Source organism: Enhydra lutris, unplaced genomic scaffold (assembly GCF_002288905.1).
Source record: "Enhydra lutris kenyoni isolate GAN:26980312 unplaced genomic scaffold, ASM228890v2 scaffoldscaffold13, whole genome shotgun sequence".
In the NCBI taxonomy this organism is placed as follows: domain Eukaryota; kingdom Metazoa; phylum Chordata; class Mammalia; order Carnivora; family Mustelidae; genus Enhydra; species Enhydra lutris.
In genome coordinates this window covers 40,188,744-40,210,217 of record NW_019154097.1, presented here as the reverse complement: position 1 = coordinate 40,210,217, position 21,474 = coordinate 40,188,744, and the positions used below count along the sequence as shown (strand labels likewise).

Here is a 21,474-nt window from a genome sequence, read left to right as displayed (position 1 = left end):
TGTAATCACCAAGACAGCATGGTACTGGCACAAAAACAGTCACATAGACCAGTGGAACAGAGGAGAGAGTCCAGATATGGACCCGCAACTCTATGGTCCAACAATCTTCGACAAAGCAGAAAAAAAAGTCCAGTGGAAAAAAGACAATCTCTTCAATAAATGGTACTGGGAAAATTGGACAGCTATATGTAGAAGAATGAAACTCGACCATTCTCTTACACCATACACAAAGATAAACTCGGAATGGATAAAAGACCTCAACGTAAGGCAGGAATCCATCAGAATCCTAGAGGAGAACACAGTCACCTTTTCGACATCGGCCACAGCAACTTCTTTCAAGATATGCCTCCAAAGGCACAGGAAACAAAGGGGAAAATGAACTTTTGGGACTTCATCAAGATCAAAAGCTCTGCAGAGCAAAGGAAACAGTCAACAAAACAAAGAGGCAACCCATGGAATGGGACAAGATATTCGCAAATGACAATACAGACGAAGGGCTGATATCCAAGAGCTATAAAGAACTCCTCAAATGCTCAAAAAAACAGATAATCACATCAAAAAATGGGCAGAAGACATGAACAGACACTTCTCCAAAGAAGACATACAAATGGCTAACAGACACATGAAATAATGTTCATCATCATTAGCCATCAGGGAGATTCAAATCAAAACCACATTGAGATACCACCTTACACCAGTTAGAATGGCCAAAATTGACAAAGAGAGGTTGTGGAGAGGTTGTGGAGAAAGGGGAACCCTCTTACACTGTTGGTGGGAATGCAAGTTGGTGCAGCCACTTTGGAAAACAGTGTGGAGATTCCTTAAGAAATTAAAACTAGAGCTTCCCTATTACCCTGCAATTGCACTACTGGGTATTCACCCCAAAGATACAGATGTAGTGAAAAGAAGGGCCATCTGTACCCCAATGTTCATAGCAGCAATGGCCACAGTCACCAAACTGTGGAAAGATGTCCTTCAGTGGACGAATGGATAAGGAAGATATGGTCCATATAAACAACTGAGTATTATGCCTCCATCAGAAAGGATGAATACCCAATTTTTGTATCAATGTGGATGGGACTGGAAAAGACTCTGCTAAGTGAAATAAGTCAAGCAGAGAGAGTCAATCATATGGTTTCACTTACTAGTGGAGCATGAGTAACACAGAGGACAATGGGAACTGGAGAGGAGAAGAGAGTGGGGAGAGATCAGAGGGGGAGACAAACCATGAGAGACTGTGGAATCTGAGAAATAAACTGAGGGTTTTGGAGGGGACGGGAGTGGGGAGGTTGGGTGATCCTGGTGGTGGGTATTAAGGAAGGCGCGTATTGCATGGAGCACTGGGTGTGGTGCATAAACAATGAATCTTGGAACACTGGAAAAATAAAATAAAGTTTAAATATTAAAAAAAAGACTTTGTTTAGGGTTAGAATGATCTTTCATTATATTCTAGGTAAAATACAACTACTACAATAAGTGATATGAGGCAAGACAAACTGGTTTTCACACCTCACACTTCCTGCTCCGGGCAGGCTTCCTTGAGTTTGACGATGCCATGCATCACTGAGGAAATACTCTTTGAGCCATTTATCAGGTGACACAAAGCTGCCAGGTTTGAGAGGACTCAGAGGAGGGAGATTCAGACCCATGCTGCAGTACCAGAAGCCCAACAACTTGGGCTGAGAGACGCAAGGCCCCACGGTGCCGGTGTCTACAGTGGGCAGACATGCCGTGCGGAGTCCCCAGAAAGCCCGCAGAGAAAGGTCAACACAAACACCTACAATTCTGGAGCAAGGCCATGTCATTGGCTGAAGACCTCACCCATGGGAGGGGCCGCTCCTGGCTACTGGGCCCTGGTGGAGACCGCGTCTGACCGTGAGACAACTGTGTCCACGGCTCCGCTGCTTGGCCTTAGGAGTGTGTGTAGCAGGCCTGCCAACAATCGGTGTTATGGTGGAACCGCTGCATCCAGGGCCAAACCCAAGCACATCCAGAGGAGAGAGTCACATGACAGGTGGCCAGTGCCCCAGGCCTCTCACCTTTGCTGCACCTGTCTTCCTTAGCTCACTCCTACCCCAACATATCATGAGAAGATCGCTAAAGCCGGGAGAAGAAACTCAAACCCGATCTCCGAAGCAGTACCTCAATACACTGGGGCAGCCTCACTAGAACCCCACCCAGAGGCGACCAGAAGGACAGTGGCGAGGCAGAGTTCCCGGCGGGGAACCTGATCAGCCACGGCCCGGAAGGACAAAGAAGCTGCCTGTGGTACTGACTACAAGACCGCAGGCAAGAGCTAAAGCTTAGCCACGGCTCCGGAGGGAACGGAAGTTGAAGAAAAGCATCCAGATGGCCCCAGCCAACCCTTGCATTACACATCGGTGCCCACCCACAGCTGCAGGGGCACCAAAAACCAGGCCTTGAGATGGTTGACCCACGAGATGACGGCCAGCCTCTATCCTCACCAGCAGATCTGTGAGTGGAGTGACCTTGACGGCTGAGATGAAAGCTGTGCCTGAGCTCAGGAGGTGGGCTCCCTCTCAGCAAAGATGACCCAGCCACGGCCCCACCTAACACCCAGCCTGCTATGCACGGAAGTCAAGGAGGCCTCTACAGTGCACCATGCTTTAGGCTGCCAAACAGCCACTTGGTGATAATTGGCTTACATGGGAACCCTTTCAGCTGGAAGTGGCAGTGGTTTGTCTCACCTGCGATCACTCACACTCTGGGTGTGGGTCTGTCTTTGCTGAGGGAATACCTTGGCCTGCACCAGCATTGAATTTACCCAACTGGGTTCCATGTAACATCCGCTCAGAGCACGCACAGGCAGGTACACAGGAGCCGGCGACACAGGGTCCACGGGCGTACCCCAGTCCACATCACTCAGGAGGTGGGAACCTCCTGAAACGCTGCAAGAGCCTCCGAAAGGCCCAGATTAAATGCCAGCTCAGTGAACTGCCTCATGGGGCTGGGATACGTCCTTCAAGGTGAGCAGACAGACAAGAGATGGTGCTGGTGTCCCAGTGTTGCACAGGCCCGGAAAGCAAGAGGGGGTAGCAGGGGTGGCCCCCTCCCTACCCTCCAGCAGCCCCAGTCAGACGGCGTTCTCATCAACTCCGTAGTTTCGGTTTGGCCGATCTAGAGGTCCTGGATCAAGGGGTCGTGAAGTGTTCCACTGTGGAATGCTGTCATGGTGGCCCCCTTGTCACTTGCTGCCTCTCATGCCATAAGACCAGCAGGCCGAGCAGAGCTTCCAGGCTGGCCAGGGTATTTGATGCTGGTCACTGAGAAGGGCAGAGCTGCCACTACACAGGGCAGGAAGAAGTCTGGAAATCAGGGGGTTCACCAGGGCCTTTCCAGATGCTCTATGACCAGTCTCAATGACAACTGGGGTACTATGTCAGTCAGAACCACACAAGTGTGACGAGCTGGGGCTTGGGCCACACAGGGTGACACTGTAGGCTTCCTGATCCGGCCCAGCAACCCGCGCCACGGCAGGCTGGCCACCAGTCAGGCGACCCCAAGAGAGGGACAGGAAGAACATGTACGTGAGCCTCCCCTGGACTCAGACCAGCTCCAGGTGTTCCCGACCCCCTGCCCCAGACCCAGAGGCCAGCACCACCCTGAAGAACAAGGGAAGTGAACCCGGTGTGAGATGTGGGCAGAGCTGAGTGGGGCCGGGAACACAGCAGTCAGTCAGGCACTCCCATCCAGCCCTGTCACCATGCAGACTGGTACTCCTCCTTCCCCAGGGCTGCCAGAGCCTCCACATGGGGTGCACTCAGGAGGGCTGGAGGCATCTGACCACTGAACCCCAGGTGCGGCCCATAGCTGTGGACTGACCAGTGCAGAGGCAAGAGCTCTGAGCCATGGCCCCCTTGTCTCTGGGCCCCCTGGGGGACGAACCAAACCCACCCGACACTGGGCTCCAGATCCAACACTCCTGATGCTCCTTCGCTTACCACCCATTTCCACAAACCCCGCTCGTGCAGTTTTGCCTGGGAGCACCTCCTAGAACGACTTGTACAAGAGCCCCACTTCCGTGCCTGCTCCTGGAGAACCCAGTCTAAGGAAGAGAGGAGATGTTTCGCCATTTAATTCTAACTTCAGGCCTGAATTCAGATTCTGTGACATTTGTCGAGACAAGTTTATGTTGTAGCATTTGGTCAGTTTTCGCCCATAATCCGAGTATGATATGGACAAGTAATCTCATTTTATTTACACACACACACACACACACACACACACACACACACAACAAACCTGATATTCTAAAATAGTCTAAATTCACTTCATGTAATTTGGTGCCAAGTTGTTCGATTTCTTAGACACACGCAGATTTAAAAGATTTTTGTCTTCCAAGTCAGTCATTAGTGATGGAGCTCCTAGGTGACTCTCAGACCACCAGACCAGAAGACCTTTTGGAAACCCCTTTCTTATCCAAGAAAATGCATTTCCCAAGATAATACCCAACCCCCAACTCCACCTCTGGAGAGAAGCCTCCTTCTTTCCAGGGGCTCCTAGGGCAAGAGAGAGGGGTCCTAACACTCAGGACCTGGAGGTACACCAAGGGAGTCCCGCCCAGAAGGAAACCAGTCTGGGGCCCTGGAGGAAGGACAGGAAATGCTACTCACCGCAATCTCTGTTACTAAAATATCAGTTATACTTCCCAACACAGTGACAAAGTCAAAGACGTTCCAGGCATCTCTGAAATAGTTCTAGAGAGAAAAAAGAGCAGTTACTGCTGGAGGCTAGCAAGGCAGAAGCCAGGCGCAGAGCCGCAGGAAGTGTCCTCATCGAGAAAGGAGCAGAGGGACAGGTGGGCCACCCCAGGTGGGACACCACAGCTGGGTAAGCAAACACCTGTGGGTCTGGGCAGGTGCAGAACCGAAAGCTATACGTCCAGAAAGGAGGAACATGGCCCTGCCTGTCTCCAGGAGCTGGGCTGGGGCGGAGCTCAGGCAGCTGAGAGCACAGGAGCAGCCCCTTCCTCGGGGCCCTGGCAATGTCACATTTGCTCTGGGGGCTCAGGGAATTCCCAGCTCCATGCTCTGAGGCCCTGAAGGGTCCCCTACAGAGAGGGAGCCAGAGTGCAGACCACCAAAAGGCCAAGAGGGAGCCAAGACACCTACCAGCACCCCAAAAGCGATGATCTTCAGCACGCATTCCATGGAGAACATGGACGTGAACACAATGTTCAGGCATTTCAGCATCAGCTCATACTCATACGGTGCATCATAGAACTGTGTGGGGAATGAGTGCCATCAGCCGCAGGTTCGGCTGCCCCCCAACACCCCCACCTTGACCTCCTGCCAGAGCATAGAGAACTGCGCACCTGCCTGCCCAAGGTAGGGACAGCCGTCCCTGCTCTCCCCGTGTTCTCCCAGGACACACTGTCTCAGCCCACAGAGAACCCTGGGCACGGGGCTAGAGTAGGCACCCCATGCTGCCCAGGATGTGATCAGCCATGACGGCGGCTCTCTCACACCCCAGCTATCCCCCACTGTCCCCCGTGCCAGGCCCACATACCTTCATCATGAGTACCACCGTGTTGAGAGCGATCATGGCCATGATGAAGTACTCAAAGGGAGGTGAGACCACAAATGTCCAGGTCTTGTACTGGAACGACTGCTTGTCCCTGGGCATGTACCGCGTCAGGGGCTTGGCGCTGATGGCGAAGTCGATGCAAGCCCTCTGCATGGGGAAGGGGCAGTGAGCACCCGGAGGGGGCAGGGGGACCCCCAGACCGGAGCACCCAGAGCATCCCACCCATGTCTTCCACCCTCGCAGGCAGCCCAGGCCAGCCTCCTCCTTCTCTCCCCGCCCCCTGTGCTGGCCGCCGGCTCTGCAGCAGTGAGTGAGCCCCACACGGAAGGGAAGTCCAGTGCTTCTGCCTCTGTTGCCCATCGGGGGCCCAGCAGAGCATCCACGGCCCACATGCACATGAGGCAGAAGAGGGAGCCACCCACCTCGTTCTTCTCCAGGCTGCATTCAGACATCACCTTGTCCCCCTGCTCCTGAAAGGTGATGATGATCAAGGCCACGAAGATGTTGACAAAGAAGAAGGGGAAGACCACGAAGTAGACCACATAGAAGATGGACAGCTCCATGCGGTATCCAGGGCTGGGGCCCTGCTCCTCATAGGTGGCATCCACGGAGTGTTTCAGGACCCTGCACCAAGGGCAAACACCAAGTGTCAGGGGGACCCGAGGAACAGAGCCATGGGAAAGTCAAGACCTGTATGACAGGTGAGGCCTCCATACCCGAGCCCAGGGACGGCAAGAGGAAGGGGGTACTCAACACTGTGGACCCTAGCCCGCTCCCCAGGACTGCAGTCTCCTGAGGCAGACAACCTTCCCAACGGGCTTGTACTCGGGGCTGGTGGACAGCCATCAAGGGGCGGTCTCCGGGGCCCAGAGATCCTAACCCCAGGACAGGTGGAGGCCCAGGAATTCTGCCCTACCCTGCTGACTCCTGGCTCACACCTGCTCATGCCCAGCTCACCAGTTCATGCCCAGCTTCACCCGCCTTTAGAAAGCCCTGGGCTCCAGACACAGCACTGATCCCACCTTCTGTGTGGTGGTCCTCCCAGCCCCAAAGGGAGTCCCCTGTCATCCAGTGTGGCACAGAACACATACATCCCTCTGCCCACCCTTAACTGGGGCCAGAAGGGCAGGACAGGGAGATACGGAGTAGCCCATCCTCCCTCCGGCCTTCAACCATTCAGAAACGATTTTCAGGAGATCGCTGTGCTGTGCACCTTGTCTAGATCTCCTGCTCCTCCCACTCCTGGAGAGCAGAGCCGTGTCTGCCCCGGGAGGGGCAAACGGGGCATTTGCCGGGTGACTAAAACATGCCTGGACGCAGGGTGGGGACTCCCTGCCCGAGCTGCCCCTCTGCTCTCCCTGCTCTGCCACATGGAGCCAGTGAGCACTCACATAGGCCACCCTTCTCCCGTAGACACCGTGAACAGCGTCAGCAGAGCCCAGAGCACGTTATCATAGTGAAAGTCGTATTTCTTCCACTGCCGTGGCTGGGCCTCCACCTCCTCCTTCTCGTAGTCCAGATACTGGCCCCTGGGGACGAGGACACACACGAGGTCAGAGCATAAAGGCAGAGGATCCAAATACACACGTTTGTCTACAGCCAGCTGATTTCTGGAATGGCTGCCCGTCCAACGGAGGAAGAGCAGTCTTCTTCACAGAGAGCGCTGGGCAGCAGGGGCCGCTCGCAGAAGAAGGAAGCTGGACCCCACCTCCCTCCAGGTACAAGACCAACGCAAAACGGAATGAAGACGTGCAGGTGAGAGCTAACACTAGAAAGCTGTGAGACGATGACCCTGGGGGCCCGGAATGAGGGGAACGACTGTTAGACGGGACGCCAACCCCAGAAGGAGGTAAAGCAGACGCCATCAAAATGGAAAGCTTTGTGCTCCAGAGCCTCGTCAACACGGAACGGGACCAAATACTGGAAAATCGTTTCTCTGGTAAGAGTTGGATCTAGAGGGGCACCTGGGTGGCTCAGTGGGTTAAAGCCTCTGCCTTCGGCTCAGGTCATGATCCCAGGGTCCTGGGATCGAGCCCCGCATCGGGCTCTCTGCTCAGCGGGGAGCCTGCTTCCTCCTCTCTCTCTGCCTGCCTCTCTGCCTACTTGTGATTTCTGTCAAATAAATAAATAATCTTTAAAAAAAAAAAAAGAGTTGGATCTAGAGTATATAAAGAACAATCATAATCAATTACCAAAAAAAATGCCCCAATTAAAAAGATGGGTAAAATATCTGAATCGGCATTTCTCCAAAGAAGGTATACCAACGTGCGATCAGCACACGGAAGACGTTCAACATCAGGAGTCATCCAGGAAATGCAAAAGAAAACCACAGTGAGATGCCACTTTATACCCATGAGGAGAGCAATAATTAGTTTTTAAAAGGGAAAATAACAAGAACTGGCAAGGATGTGGAGAAATGAGGACTCTCCCCCACTGCTGCTGGGAATACAGACCAGGTCAGCCACGCCGGAGGAGCCCGATCCCCACGGACCCATCAAGTCCAGGGCAACGGGTCCACTCCAGAGAGATGAAAACATCCATCCACACAAACACTTCATGGCAGCATCAGTTACACCAGCCAAAGGACGGAAACCACCCAGATGCCCGTCGACAGAGGACCAGGTAGACACGCTGGGCCACACCCGCAGCATGGAATAAAATCCAACCATAAACGGGAACGATGTTCGGACACACATTACAGTGAGGGTGACCTCAAAAATGAAAGAAGTTAGACAAAAAAGACCATGTCGTTATGATTTCCTTTAGACAAACAAGGAAATCTGTAAAGACAAAAAAAAAGATTCACGGTTGCTGAGGGCTAGAGATGGGGAGCTGGTGGGTAATAAAGGACATGGGAGTTTTTCGTGTTATTTTCAACTTATGAACATGTTCTACAATTGACTGTGGTGATGGTTGCCCATAACTGTGAGTGCATTTAAAAATCACTGAACTGTGTACTTTCAGGGGATGAGTCATAGGAATCATACCTTAATAAAAACAAAGCGTATCACGGAATGGGGGAGAGGATGGGTCTTTGCAAATAAATGGTGCCGGGCCAGCTGGGTATCCACCCACAGAAATCCGTCTGTATCCACACTCACCCAACACACCGACATCAACCCCAGAGAGATCCCAGATCCAAATGGGAAAGGCAAAAATAAAACTTGTGGAGGAAAACGTAAGAGGACTTCTCCCTGACCTTCAGGTAGATTTTCTGAACAGGACACAAGGACCATTAAATACAACAGAGATAAAGTGGACTATACTACAATCACGACTTTGTTTTCGGAAAAGACACGTTTTAAAAAGTTGAAAACACCCCACAAAGGAGAAAAAGACAACCGTAACCATAGATCTGACAAAGGATGGTGATCTAGGACCTTACAAAATTCCTACGAATCAGTTAGAAAGAGAGAGACAGCCCATACAGGACAAAAGGTGAAGCCACGCCCAGACCCTTCCTGGGGCACTGAGCGGTCCATCACTTGGGGAGGACCCAGCATCACTGGCTACCACACGAATCACACCACAGAGAAGGGCCACCAGCCCCACGTTAGAAAGGCTGAAGAGCACAAGACAGAAAGCCCAAGTGTGCCCCGGACGAGTCAGGAAGGCCTCCGACTGGAAACATCCCCCATGCCCAGCAGGCACAGAGCGGCAGGCACGTGGTGACACGCTCGCACCAGAAAACACTGCCTGAACAGAGGCGACAGGGACCATCGCCTGCAGGGGGGAGAAGGAGCCGCCCCTGCTGCCTTGCTCAGCACCCACCCCAGTCCCTACCTCCCCTTCCCCTAGTTCCCCCCACCGAGTGCCCCTCTCCTGTTTCCTGTGGGGTGGGGCCAGGTCCAGAGAGGGCAGCCCCCTGATCCCAGAGCCTGGCCTGGAGCCCTCCGGCCACCGCAGCGGCCCCCGTGTGCTCCCCGATGTCCATGGGCAGGAAGACCATGTCACAGCATGGCTGGACCCTGACTCTGCTGAGGAAGATGAGCCGGAAGCCCCCATGCTGCCTTGGGGCAGAGGCACTGCTCTCAGTCAGCCCCGCAGCCCCTCCCCAGCCCTGCCCAGCCTTGGCTCACCTGCAATCCCTCTCCAGCCCCTTGGACTCATCGGTGCAGTAGAAGAACTTGCCCTTGAAGAGCTGCACGGCGATGACAGCGAAGATGAACATGAACAGCATGTAGACGACCAGGATGTTGAGGACGTTCTTCAGCGAGTTCACCACGCAGTCGAACACGGCCTGCAGGGGTGGGGGCCCGGCTCAGAGGCTCGGGGTCTCGTCCGGACCCACGGAAGGACCCGCCACCCATCCCCCGACACAGCCGTTGCGTCTCCCGGGACTTGGGGGGGCAGGAGGCGTGAGAAGGGGCCACACGGGCAGACGGCCCAGACGCTGGCGGGACACTCACGGACAGGCCACCTGCATGAGGCCGGCCTAGAGCCCAAGTCAACCAGCATTGGGAGGAGCCCACACGGCGGGAACAGGGTTGGGGTGGGGAGACGGCCAGCCCTCTGCTCCCGCGTCCGGGCCTGCCGGGGTGGGGGGTGGAAAACTGTGCCCCTGCCCATCAGTGCGAGCCAGCACGGGGCGGAAAAGCCGCAGTGCTGTGGCCAGCTCCAACACGGGAACTTGAAGCGTGTTCTGGTGTAGCCCAGAGGTGACTGCCGTCTGTTAGCACCACCACCAAGGCTTCTTCTCAGGATCTTCCCTGCCTGGAAGCTCAGCTGGACCTGGACTGCCTGGCGGACCCTGAGCTGGTCCCTGTCCCTCAGAGCTGAGGGGACCCCCGGCAGCCCGGGCTGTGCAAAGACGCAGGTGCACGATCATCTCCTGAGATGCCGCCTGGCACACTCCAACACCAGCGGCTGTCTCAGCACCTGCAGCCGCGGCCCCCTTGCCCAGGGGCCATGACACCTCTGAGCTGCCCGCCCAGGTCTGAGTCCCCACCTGAAGCTGCCTTCAAGCCACCCCCAGCCCCCTCCCCCAAGCACACCGCCTTCTGTGATCCCCACACTGCTTCAGGTCTGCGAGGCCTGCCTCTGCGTGCTGTGCAGGAGACGTCACTACACCATCTGATGGGTTTAACCAAGTGGGAAGTTTCGCAAGCACTCCTCACAGTGAGGGCCACGCTCAGTACATATCGTGTTTTAGCACAACTCCAAGGGCTTGGATTCACACTCTTTCCTTTCTCCAGGACCTCAGCCACGCCAATCCTTGGGGCCCAGCCCAGGAACCACTTCTCAGGAACACCCACCCTCCTTGCCTCTCCCTCAGGACCCTCTACCTCTCTCGACAGCCCCTTCTTCCTTTTTTTAAATTTAAGTGATTTAATTTAGTTAGAGAGAGAGAGAGGAAGGGCAGAGGGAGAGAAAGAATCCCGAGCAGACGCCCCCACTGAGCACAAAGCCTGACTCAGGACTTGATCCCACAACTGTGAGATCATGACCTGAGCTGAAATCAGGAGCTGGACCCTGAACCACCCAGGCGGCCCGCAGCAGACCCTCCCCTTCCCTGTACAACAGCTGCTGGTGCTGCTGGGTCAAGGGAGAGGAGCCTTCCAGAACACTCCCGAGAGGAAGCTCTCCTCTAGGGACAAGGAGCTGAGGGAGCCAGACCCACTTACACAACGTGGGATCTCCCTGAGCTCCGCACATCCCGTCCCATGAGGGGGCCTGCAGCCAGACAGGGTGAGTTCTGTGGACACAAGCACACCACGCGGCACACACCCACACGGCACACACAGGTGCACGCACACGCGGCACACACCCACACGGCACACAAGGCAGTCACACGTGCACACCCGCGTGCACAGACACACACACACGCACATACATGGCACACATACATGCACGCACAGCCCTACGTGCACGTGACAGCCCTGCACACTGCCCAAGCCCGGGTCCATGCTCTCACCTTGAGCTTGGGCAGCCGTTTGATGGTCTTGAGGGGCCGCAGGACGCGCAAGACTCTCAGGGACTTGATGGTGTTGATGTCTTTCCCTTTGGATCCTCTAGAAGGGAGAAGCCACACATGCGGACAGCAGGACGCACACCCGCGCTGCTCCCACAAAGCTGCCGGGGGGCGCTCCCCTGCGAATTCGGTCGTAGGCCCCAGGGAGGACAGTCTAGGAACAGGCAGGCCCCCGCCTGGCCAGCCCCACGGGCACCACACCCCTCCTGCAGGAGCACGAGCCAGGCCTCGTCTGAGCAGACCAAGGCCAGGCCCAGGGCAGCAGCACCTGGTATACGGGGAAAGCCGGGCTTCCGGGTGGAAAGAACCCATTCTCACAGACCGCATCTGCCATCTCTATGCCAGGGGTCCCCTAACGCCCACCCAAACCAGCTTCATCTGGCCGCCATGTTGACACCAACCATGGGGCTAAAGAGGAGAGAAGGGAGCTGGCCCCGGGACTGCAGACCTGGCTCAGAAGCCTACAAGCCATTAGGGCAAGAGCCTTCCAGAAGGGCTGGTCTCTCTTGCTTTTCAGTCCGGGTAGAGGGAGGTGAGGGGAACGTGACTGGGTCTCCCTGCCTGTCCTCACTCAGCTGCTCCCACACTCCTCCAGATGATGGAGAACTGCCCGGGAGGGAGAGGAGGAGAAGGAAGACAGGCGTGCAGGAAGCGGAGGCGTGAAGGAGGGCGGCAAACGCTAGAGAGTACCGGGCAGCGGAAGGGACGGAGCCACGCAAGGGTGGACAAAAGAAGAAAGAATGAAAGACCAAAGGAAAGAGAAAAACAGAGAGGGAGGGAAGGAGGAGGAAAGAGCCCACAGAGAGACAAATTGAGCAGCAGACAAGAAAACCCAGTGTGGGGGAGTAAGACAGAGAGTCAGGAAAAGAAAATTCCAGGTACCCGACGCAAGCCTGGAGATCCAGGACCAGTAGGCCCAGATCAGGGCCACGCACACAGGAAGCTGGGGCAGCCCCGGCTGGCTCCCTCAAGCTGCCAGGGGCCCAGCTGTTGTCAGACTCTGGGTGCAGCCTTCTCGCCGACCTAAAGCCAGGGCAGAGAGCGGGGGTGGGGGGTGATCCCCTGAGCGAACTTCTCGCTGCCTAAGGAGGCGATTCTCAGAAGCAAGGCCACAGTCCCCCCTCAGCAGTGGCTGAGGACTCAGGACTGGGGGTCCCAGTCCACCCTGCTCAGAGATCACCTCCCTCCAAGTTCCCAAGGAGCCTTGCATGGGAAGAGGGGGCAGAGCCTCCAGTGGTCTTCTCTGGGCTCTTGCTAAGCTCTAGGGAAAGGCAGCCATGAGGCTCAGGTGGGGCCTGTGGGTTAAGGAGAGCTGGGGAGCCCTAGTCCCTTATATCTGCCCCAAGACCCAGCCAGGGCCTACATCCCCGAGCAGGTCAAATTCCCTCTGAAGCCGCCAACCTCCAGACACTGCGTCAGGTGTTCCTGTCACCCCAGCATTCTGGACACCCGCTCCCAGGCCAGGTTTCTCCAGAGGCCCTGCAGACCAGTCCCAAGAGAATAGGGGCAGGGTGGGCTGGCAGACCCCTGGCAGATACAGAAGGGAGGGTCACTGCTTTCCTTTCCTGGGGGAGGGCTCTCTGCAGGGACAGGCCTCAAGGTGGTCCGTGCTCTGTGTCCAGAGGCCTCACTTCTCGCTTGCTAGCTCAGAGATCTCTCTCACTCTGAGCCCGCCCGGCTGGACTGTACCCCTTCCCTGTCTTACTCCTAAGCCCCTCACTGACACTTTATATACAAAGAAAACCGGTTATGACCCCCACAGTAGATGCTACACATCGCCGGGAGGCAGTCGTGGGGAACGGAGAGAACAAAGTGAGCCCCATTGCCGGAGAAGACAAATGAGAAGTTTCGTCAGGACGGCCAACATCCTGGCAGTCATGGGGACAGCAGCTCCCACCCAGGCCCTCACTGCCCTCAGGGCCCACATTCCCGGCCTGCAAAACTCACTTGGGGTGCCCTGCTCACCAAGGGCTGGCCTTGCCCCAGCCCCAGCCCCAGCCCCCAGCCCAGTCCCCAGAGGTGAGGCAGCGACCCATGGCCTGGGGACATGGCTCCCGGCAGCATGCACTCTGGACAGTGGAGGGTGAGCAGAGGTGAGACATGGTAGTGAACCGGCCCAGAAGGGCCACACTGTGCTATGATGTGAGGCAGAGGGAAGGCATTACCCCACGAAGCTCCTACCGAGAGTCCAGCAACAAAGAGACAAAGAGAAGAGAGTCAGTGAGAAGGCGCTGCCGTCCCCGAGTGCTCAGAGAAGATGCAGATATCGTCCCTCGGGTCTTCCTGATCTCTGGGTCTCCCCTGTAGCTCCACCCCAGCCCCCACACATGCCCCACACCCACCACCACGCAGGGTCTAAGGGAGTCGATCCAGGCCCAGCCACAAGGGAGCTGAGTGTTGCCCACTAGGGAGTCAGAGAAACCGGGGGTCTAACACTGCTGGGGGGAGGCGCCCGCCAGCAGCCGCCAGCTCCAGCTTTCCAGGTGGCACAGCTGAGGTCAGGGCAGGTGAGTGGTGCTCAGAGACCTGAGAGGCGAGCACCAGGGGAACCGGAGGCCTGCCCACCCAGTGTCAGAACCACAGGCCGTGGCAGGGACGGGTGACCATGAGAAGCTTTCAACCCCACACAGCCCAGTCCCAGGTAGACAGGAGAGACGCTGCACACAGCCCATGGAGGCCAGTGGGGCCCCTGCACACCGACCATAGCCCCGGGACGGCAGCCCGGCCAGACCCAGGGCAGGTATGGTACTTACGAGAAGGCAAACGCCACCAGGGCCCCACTGACCACGATGAAGTCCAAAATATTCCACAGGTCCCGGAAGTAGGCCCCAGGGTGCAGCAGAAGTCCCAAATCAATCATCTGCAGGGGAGAAACACATATTAGGTGCTAAATATTTCAGAAAGCAAAGCAGGGCCAGGCCCCAGACTCATGGGGTTGGGGGGAAGGATGCCACACCGGTCATGTCTTCTAAGGGCCTCAGCAGGGCCTCTGTACCTCAACACCATTGATCCAAATATCCCTACATGGTCACGGCTGGCTGAGATCTTGCCTGGGCTCCCCACCCCCTGGTGACACCCTCCCCTTGCCGGGCTGGAGTCATCCCCCACCACAGAAGCCCACACCCTGCCCAGGCCCTCAGGGGTCAGCTCTCTGCCGCAGGAGCAAGAGCTGGTGGGGTTCGCAAGGACCTGGCTCTGCCAGTCCCACAGCTGCAACTTCTGGCCAGCGCCCCCATGTCTCCAAGCGCCAGCTTCCATGTCTATAAAACGGGACAACAAAGAACGTGCCTCCCCCATGAGTCTGCAGGAGGAAGAGAAGAAGCGGAGCTCACGCACAGACAGACAGACACACGCACCAGCCACCAAGCCGCGGGCACAACCTAAGCGGCCCTGTGGGCAAAGACTGCACACATGCGTGCACACACACGCGCAGCCACTTGTCAGACGCAGAGGAAGGAGCAAAGCCCATCAGGACTCAAGGCGCAGAACTGAGCGCGGTGAAGGGCTGCGTCCGTCACCTCACAGGACGCACGAGAGCTCTGAGCACACGTCCTCGGCACCCACTCAGCCCTCCCTCCTCCCAGCCTGACGTCACGAGACCGGCCCAAGGGGAACACGTTCCCGGGAGCCTGGAGGCCTGGCTGGCGAGTGGCAGAGCCAGGAGTGGCCCCCGGGGGCTCCCCCAGAGTGGGTGTGCATCTGGTGAACTGGCCTCTGCCCCCCGCCACACCCATGAGCAGGCCCACGTGCACGGGTTCTCTCACGAGCGCACACCCAGGGCATAGCCAGCACACGACCCGTGAGCAGCCCCAGCCCGGCCGGCCCATCATGAGAGAAGACAAGCGAAGCCCTGGGCCACCAGGGAACCACTCATCTCACCTTTATCACCATCTCAAAGGTGAAGACGCCTGTGAAGATGTAGTCCATGTACTTGAGAGCCTAGAACCATAGGAGGGCCTGTCAAAGGCCGGCCCCAACCGTCACCCCCGTGCCCCCAGAACAAGCAGACAGGACCCGGCCCGGCCCCCTCCGGCCCGAGGGCAGCGCTCACATTGTTCCTGGGGGAGTCTGTCCGCACTGGGTCCTCAGCGGCCAGGGCGATGCTGCTCAGGGCAATGACCACAAGGATGACCATCTCAAAGTAGCGCATGGTCACGATGGAGTGGCAGAAGCGGCGAAGCCTGCAGGCAGATCACGGACCGCAAGGCCCCGATGAGCAGGACCGATCCCTCCCCAGGCCACACACCCAGCCTCTTCCTGCGCGCCGCGCCACCCCAGACCCGGGTTCTGCTATGTCCCCGCAGGTGGTGGACAGTGGCCAGGCGCCTGCTGGTGCCTCCGAGTCCTGAGGGGCGTCCTGGGAAGAGGGCCAGGAAAGCTGTGGGAATCCACAGCAGAGCCGGCACACGAGGGATGAGGGCTCGAAGCCACCCCCACACAGTCCCCTGCTGTGTGTGGACGGCCGCGCCCTCCACAGATTTACAGAGATTTACAGAAGCGTTGGGGGCGGTGCTCTGCTCAGAGAGGACAAGGCTGGACCCCAGCCTCCTGTGCACGGCGGGCCTCTCTGGAGAGTGCAGGACCCTTTTCTAGGTCCGTGCTGGCCCATGCTCGTCCCCCCAGGGCTGCGGGGTCCCCCCCAGGGCTGCGGGGTCCCCCCCAGGGCTGTGGGGTCGCCTGCCTCCCTGCAGCACCACGGGCATTACTGACCACGACTCTGCTCTGTTAGGCACATGCTGGACCCTGGGGCCTGGTGCTGCACAGGAGTGTGGCCAGACACCAACGGGAGACTCTGAGATGCTGACAAAGCCTACGACATGGCAGCAGGCAGTGACCAGGAGCTCTGGGAAGACCCCTCGGTGGGGAGGAAGGGGGGGCAGCGAAGCCAGTCCCAGGGGACAGGGAGGAGCAGCCACAGAACCAGTGCCGGGGGGAGGCAGGGACAGACCCATGTCTCACCTCTGCAGCCCGGCCCCCTCTCTCACCACCACTTCCTATTCTTAGGGCCATAGGTCTGAAGGGACCTTCCACCTCCCAGCCACCCCCACCCACTCTCTCCCTGCCTTGAAGGAGCTACTGTGCTCCCCTCTTCACAGTGACCACTGCCATACTCTGGCCTCCCCACCAACCAGAGCCTCTGGTGACCTCCTCACGCCATCCTCTGTGCACACACACCTCTCCTCCCTTCTCCGGGACACTCTGTCTCTGCCTCTTTCATCCTGCGTCTCAGGACTGAATATTCCCCTCAGCTCTCCCCCTCGCACATGCCCAGAGTCCAACCGGCTCCCAATCCCCAGCAGAGACATGACGCGGACTGTCCCTGCTCCACAGGACCCACACCTGCCGGCCCCCAGCTCAGGGTGGGGGAGGGGGGCAGCCAGCATGCAGAAACTCTGGGGGTCATCCCTGACATCTCCTTCCCTCTCCCCATCTAATTTATCAAGTTCCGCAGATTCTCTCCAAAATGTCTTCCCAAGCATTTCACTCCCAAACTCCCCACACGACCTCCATCATCTCCTCCTAAGACCTGGCCTGCCCGCAGAGCTCTGTGCAGGGCTCTGCGGAAGCCCAGGCTGGCCGTGTCCCCACCGACCCCCCATCGCCTGCCACTACCCGCTCCTCCGGCACACGTCCGTGCTCGCAGGCAGGACCGTGCTCCCTAGCAGAGCCCAGTGAGCTCCCAGGACATGGGTGCTGAGGGAAAGCACAAGACAGGGAGGGAGGGTGGGTGGTGGAGGCTGGGCAGAGAGAAGGCACGTGTGGAGGGGTGGGGCTGGAGGGCACAGCCAGACTCCATCAAACGCTCTGCCCTCAGGACCCCTGCTGCCTCGCACCTTTGCTCTATCGCCTCTGCCGGGGACGATCTCCCTGCCCTTCCTCACCCACCTCACCTCCTACTGACACCCAACCTGACCTTCCCACCCTAACAGCAGTTCCCTCCGCAGCTCTGGGCTGCCTCCTAGTACCTCCCACCCTATGAGGTCTTAGGTGCCCTACTGATTCGTCTGGTTTGCTGTCTGTCTCTCCTACCTGCACAGAAGCTTGTCAAGGACGGGGTCCTTGTCCATTCTGCTCATTCCCCTGTTCTCCCAGCACCTAACCTGCCATTAGGTAAGTACTGGGTGACCTACAGCACCAGTGGGACTGATGAGGGGATGAGAAATGCTGGCGACTTCATGATAAACAAAGAGGAGAAACACAGGCGGACAAGTGAGTGGACATCGTGGACAAACGCAGGCGTGCATGCACAGTGGGCACGACAGAAGGTGGACACACGAGGGACATAAATGGGACACGTGCGCGGCAATGAGGAGTCCCAGCAGCGGGGATGGCAGCTCTGCGGCTGACCGGGTTCAAGCCCTAGCCCTACCACTGGGGCTCACTCCTGTGCATCTGCGGACGGGCCTGGGGCCTTCCTGTGGCTCTCCATCCTCATCTGTGGGGTGATTGCAGATTGCTGGGGTGATCAGGACTCTAGTACATGTAAAGTGCATGGAATCCATGCCCACCAGGCCACGTCTAGCACACGCTGCTACCGTGCATGTGGACCACGGACACGGGACAGGCACGCGGCATGGGCACACAGGAGACTCACAGGTTGGTGGGGCTTAAACAGAACATGGAGCTGTACGGCACGATGGGGCGGGGGCCACTCCGCACCACACCGTCAGCCTCCGCCTCCTTCTTCCCCTCGGCTTGGCTTTCCAGGTCCACGTTACCACCTACAAGGACACAGGGCCACCCAGTTAGAGATGTGGTGCCTGCAAAGCTGGCATCACATGGCCTCACCCGCACAGCAGACAGGTTCCAGCCCCAACCCCACCAGCCAGGGAACGGCGTGTGCCTAAGACCCCGCTTCACAGGAGACTCCCTCCAACATCAGCCGAGGACGGAGCCAGCACTGGGCGCCCTTCTTCCCCTCCCCCTGCATGAGGGTCAGGGTGGGAGCAGCACCGAGCCCTGGGCCCCTGGCTGTGGGCACCTCTGCCCCCAGTAGGGACCACTGGTCTAGATGTTCTATGAACACCAAAGTCCCCCTCAGCACCTAAGACCAGGGCCATCAGGCTCTGCTCACTGGGTTCAGGGCTTGGTGCCTCCTGAAGAAAAGGCGGCACGTGTCTGTGTGGTGAGAAAACCCCGCAGGGTTCTCGGGCCAGCAGGACAGGGAGGAGCAGGGGCCTGCCCTGGACCACAGATACTCCTCTGAACCCAGGAGTCCAGGCGGACCCAGCCTGGGACCCTGGCAAAGGCCTACAGAGCCAGGACAGTGGCCCAGGGAGGACTTCAGCAGAGCCACATCTCGCAGGGGCCCCCCGCTCAGCCCCTCACCGCTCGCTGCCCTGCCCCTCAGTTCCATCCTTTACTTTCCCGCCGCTCAAACTACCCAGGGTTAAAACACCCTGTTAAGTGGATTCTCTTAGGTAGATTCCTGCTCCTGTTAAGTGGATTCTGGTGTCTGTGCGTCGTGCTTTTTCTCCCACTGACTTTTCGTTTCTCACTATCTCAAGGTGCGTTTCTGTTCTTATGGGTAACGGAGTTTCTGAGACCACAGGGGTGCCCAGGAAGACGGGGCAGTGACTTGGAGCCAAGGCCCAGGACTGGACCTCACATGGCGTCTCACGAGAAAAGGGATGTTAGAAGGCAGTGGAGAGGAGGGTGCGGCCACCAGTCCCAGGGAGGACGGCTGGGCCCGAGGAAAGGTCCTGGGCATGCGTGGAAGAGCTCAGGGCAGCAGCTCCCCGCTGATGTCATTACAGAATCTTCCAGAAAGCCATTTGGCAAAGAAGTCCTAAAGAATTCTACTCACTGATTTAATCTGTAACCTGCATTTGCAAAGGTGTTTGTTGTCAGTTCTTCTACAGTAACAAAAAACTATAAAATGCACAATCGTAGGAAAAAGACTAAGTATGCAATATTCACATGATTCGCCATACTACAGATATTTAAAATGCCTACAGATACTTTCAATGACAAAAGAAGCTTACGATATTTTAAGTTAAAAAAAAAAAAGGTTGCATAGTTGTATATCCCGGATGACTCAACTCCAAAACAGTAATACATGTGGGGACAGAAGCAACACCAAAACAGTACTAATTGTGCTGATCGCTCAATAGCGGACAGGAATTTTAATTCTCTTCACAACATTTTTAACATTTAAAAAATTTATTTTCATGATGAGCATGCATTACTTTTAAATTAAGAAAAATTTATTATTTTAAAGCCATAGCTTTTCTCTTCAGACTCCTCAATAACAATAAGGCTGGACCAATATGGACTCAAGGAAGAGTTTTGCTGCACAAGATAAGTGGGACAAAGATGCCAGAAACTGGATGGAAATACTCCTCCTGAAAGAGATTTACAGCAACAACAAATGTGATCAACTAAGTCAAAGCAGACCAAAAAAACAGGAGAGGATCAAAACGGAACTGCAGCAGACTAAGTAAGTTCATTGTTAGAAGCAAGTCACTAAAAAATGAACAAGCAAACCAACAAACAAGACTTGACCATAACGAAAATTAAATCCTGAAACGGGACAGTCCACCCAGCAAAATGGCCAGCTGCAGAGCAGGGATGAGAGAACATTCACGAGCAACAGCCACATGCTGGACGTGGTCCAAGGGCTTCGTGCGTCCTCACAGCACTCACCGGCTCCCGCTGTCACCAGTGCGCTCTAGATTTGAGCTGAGACATTACTGCGTGGGGACATGACCTGCCAAGGCTGGGATGAGGGCCCTGAGCCCTGGGCTTGCAACAAGGTGGGAGATCCAGGCGGGGTCACACTGAACTACTCTCCTCCAAGGGGCTAAATTGAGCCCAGGCTGGTGGTGCCTTGGGCCTCTGGGAAAGCAAAGGTCATGACAAAAGCATCCTTCATCTGGCCCCACAGACTGGGCAACCCATCTCAACTTGAAGAGAATTTCAGCCCTCCAGACCTCCATGCTCTGGAAAGAATTTCTCTCCTATACATTCAGAAGGGCGCTAGCTGTACACCACCCTGGGAGAGCTGAAAAAGGAGTCAATCAATTCATTTTCTACAGGCCTTCATTATCTCACAAAAGTCCAGCCAAGAAATAGCAGAGTAAGGTCAGTCACATACGAACTCAAAATAAAAACCATCACCAAACAGACCAGGGAGCAAGGTCCCCAGGAATGAAAGACAGCAGAAATAAGTAATAGGTTACCCCCCCACCCCGGCTTCAGATGCAAGAGTTAAAAAAAAGTTAGATGAAGAATATAAAGTATGAAAATATAAATATGTAAATAAATAAAAAACGAACCTTAAAGAAATGAGTGAACAATAAATGTCTATAAAATTAACCCAGCATTTCCATGACCTGTGCAGAGAAACTTAAAATGCACTCATCCTCCCACTGAAAACAACCAAAACACTGAACAAAACACATAATGTAACTGTCTTAAAGGCCCTGGGAACAAACCAGCTTGGACAGAAGCCAAGAAGCTACAATCCCGGGGAGAAGAGAAGCACAGAGGTGACCCCAAATTACCCCCAGCTTTCCCCCTAAGGCCATGTACCTACTTGCAGTGTGAGGGAACAGCCCAGTAGAAAGCGACACTCCTACAAGGAGAAAGAAACAAAGACTGGTGTTTGGGAACGATGAAGTATCTGGGAATGAGGGGCAAAATCCCAGAGTGGGGTGTCAGGGAGATGAGACGTGAGTCCCAATCACTCCCCCTGCCCTGCACACTGCGGCACGTGCGAGAGGAGGCCTGTCTCCACTAGACACAAACGCCCTCCAGGAAGCTCGTGTCAGGGACGACAGCAAGGCTAAAGGCTGGATGCTCTGTCAGTGCCGACAGAGGTAACTTCGTGGGCACGCGGCTCTACTGGGGCTGCTCCGGTTGGTGTCGGGTGCTAGTTACAGAGCTGCGCGGTGTGGGATCCCTGCCCTTTACCCTAACTTTCCGACAAGGCCTATTCTCTCCAGTGCACGGCA

General features: G+C 56.3%; 1 protein-coding gene across 2 annotated transcripts in view; it reads right to left on the bottom strand.

The window, feature by feature from the left end:
• Positions 1 to 21,474, bottom strand: part of LOC111145672 (calcium voltage-gated channel subunit alpha1 B) — a 184,449-nt gene that overhangs the window by 39,694 nt on the left and 123,281 nt on the right. For both annotated transcript variants that reach the window (XM_022500758.1, XM_022500759.1), the window contains exons 21-31: positions 18,114 to 18,240; positions 15,570 to 15,699; positions 15,398 to 15,457; positions 14,272 to 14,378; positions 11,462 to 11,558; positions 9,627 to 9,787; positions 6,939 to 7,076; positions 5,970 to 6,171; positions 5,530 to 5,694; positions 5,133 to 5,243; positions 4,635 to 4,718 (exon numbers count right to left, since the gene is read on the bottom strand). In XM_022500758.1, coding sequence (XP_022356466.1) covers positions 4,635 to 4,718; positions 5,133 to 5,243; positions 5,530 to 5,694; positions 5,970 to 6,171; positions 6,939 to 7,076; positions 9,627 to 9,787; positions 11,462 to 11,558; positions 14,272 to 14,378; positions 15,398 to 15,457; positions 15,570 to 15,699; positions 18,114 to 18,240 — 1,382 coding nt within the window. The remainder of the gene's footprint in view (positions 1 to 4,634; positions 4,719 to 5,132; positions 5,244 to 5,529; positions 5,695 to 5,969; positions 6,172 to 6,938; positions 7,077 to 9,626; positions 9,788 to 11,461; positions 11,559 to 14,271; positions 14,379 to 15,397; positions 15,458 to 15,569; positions 15,700 to 18,113; positions 18,241 to 21,474) is intronic.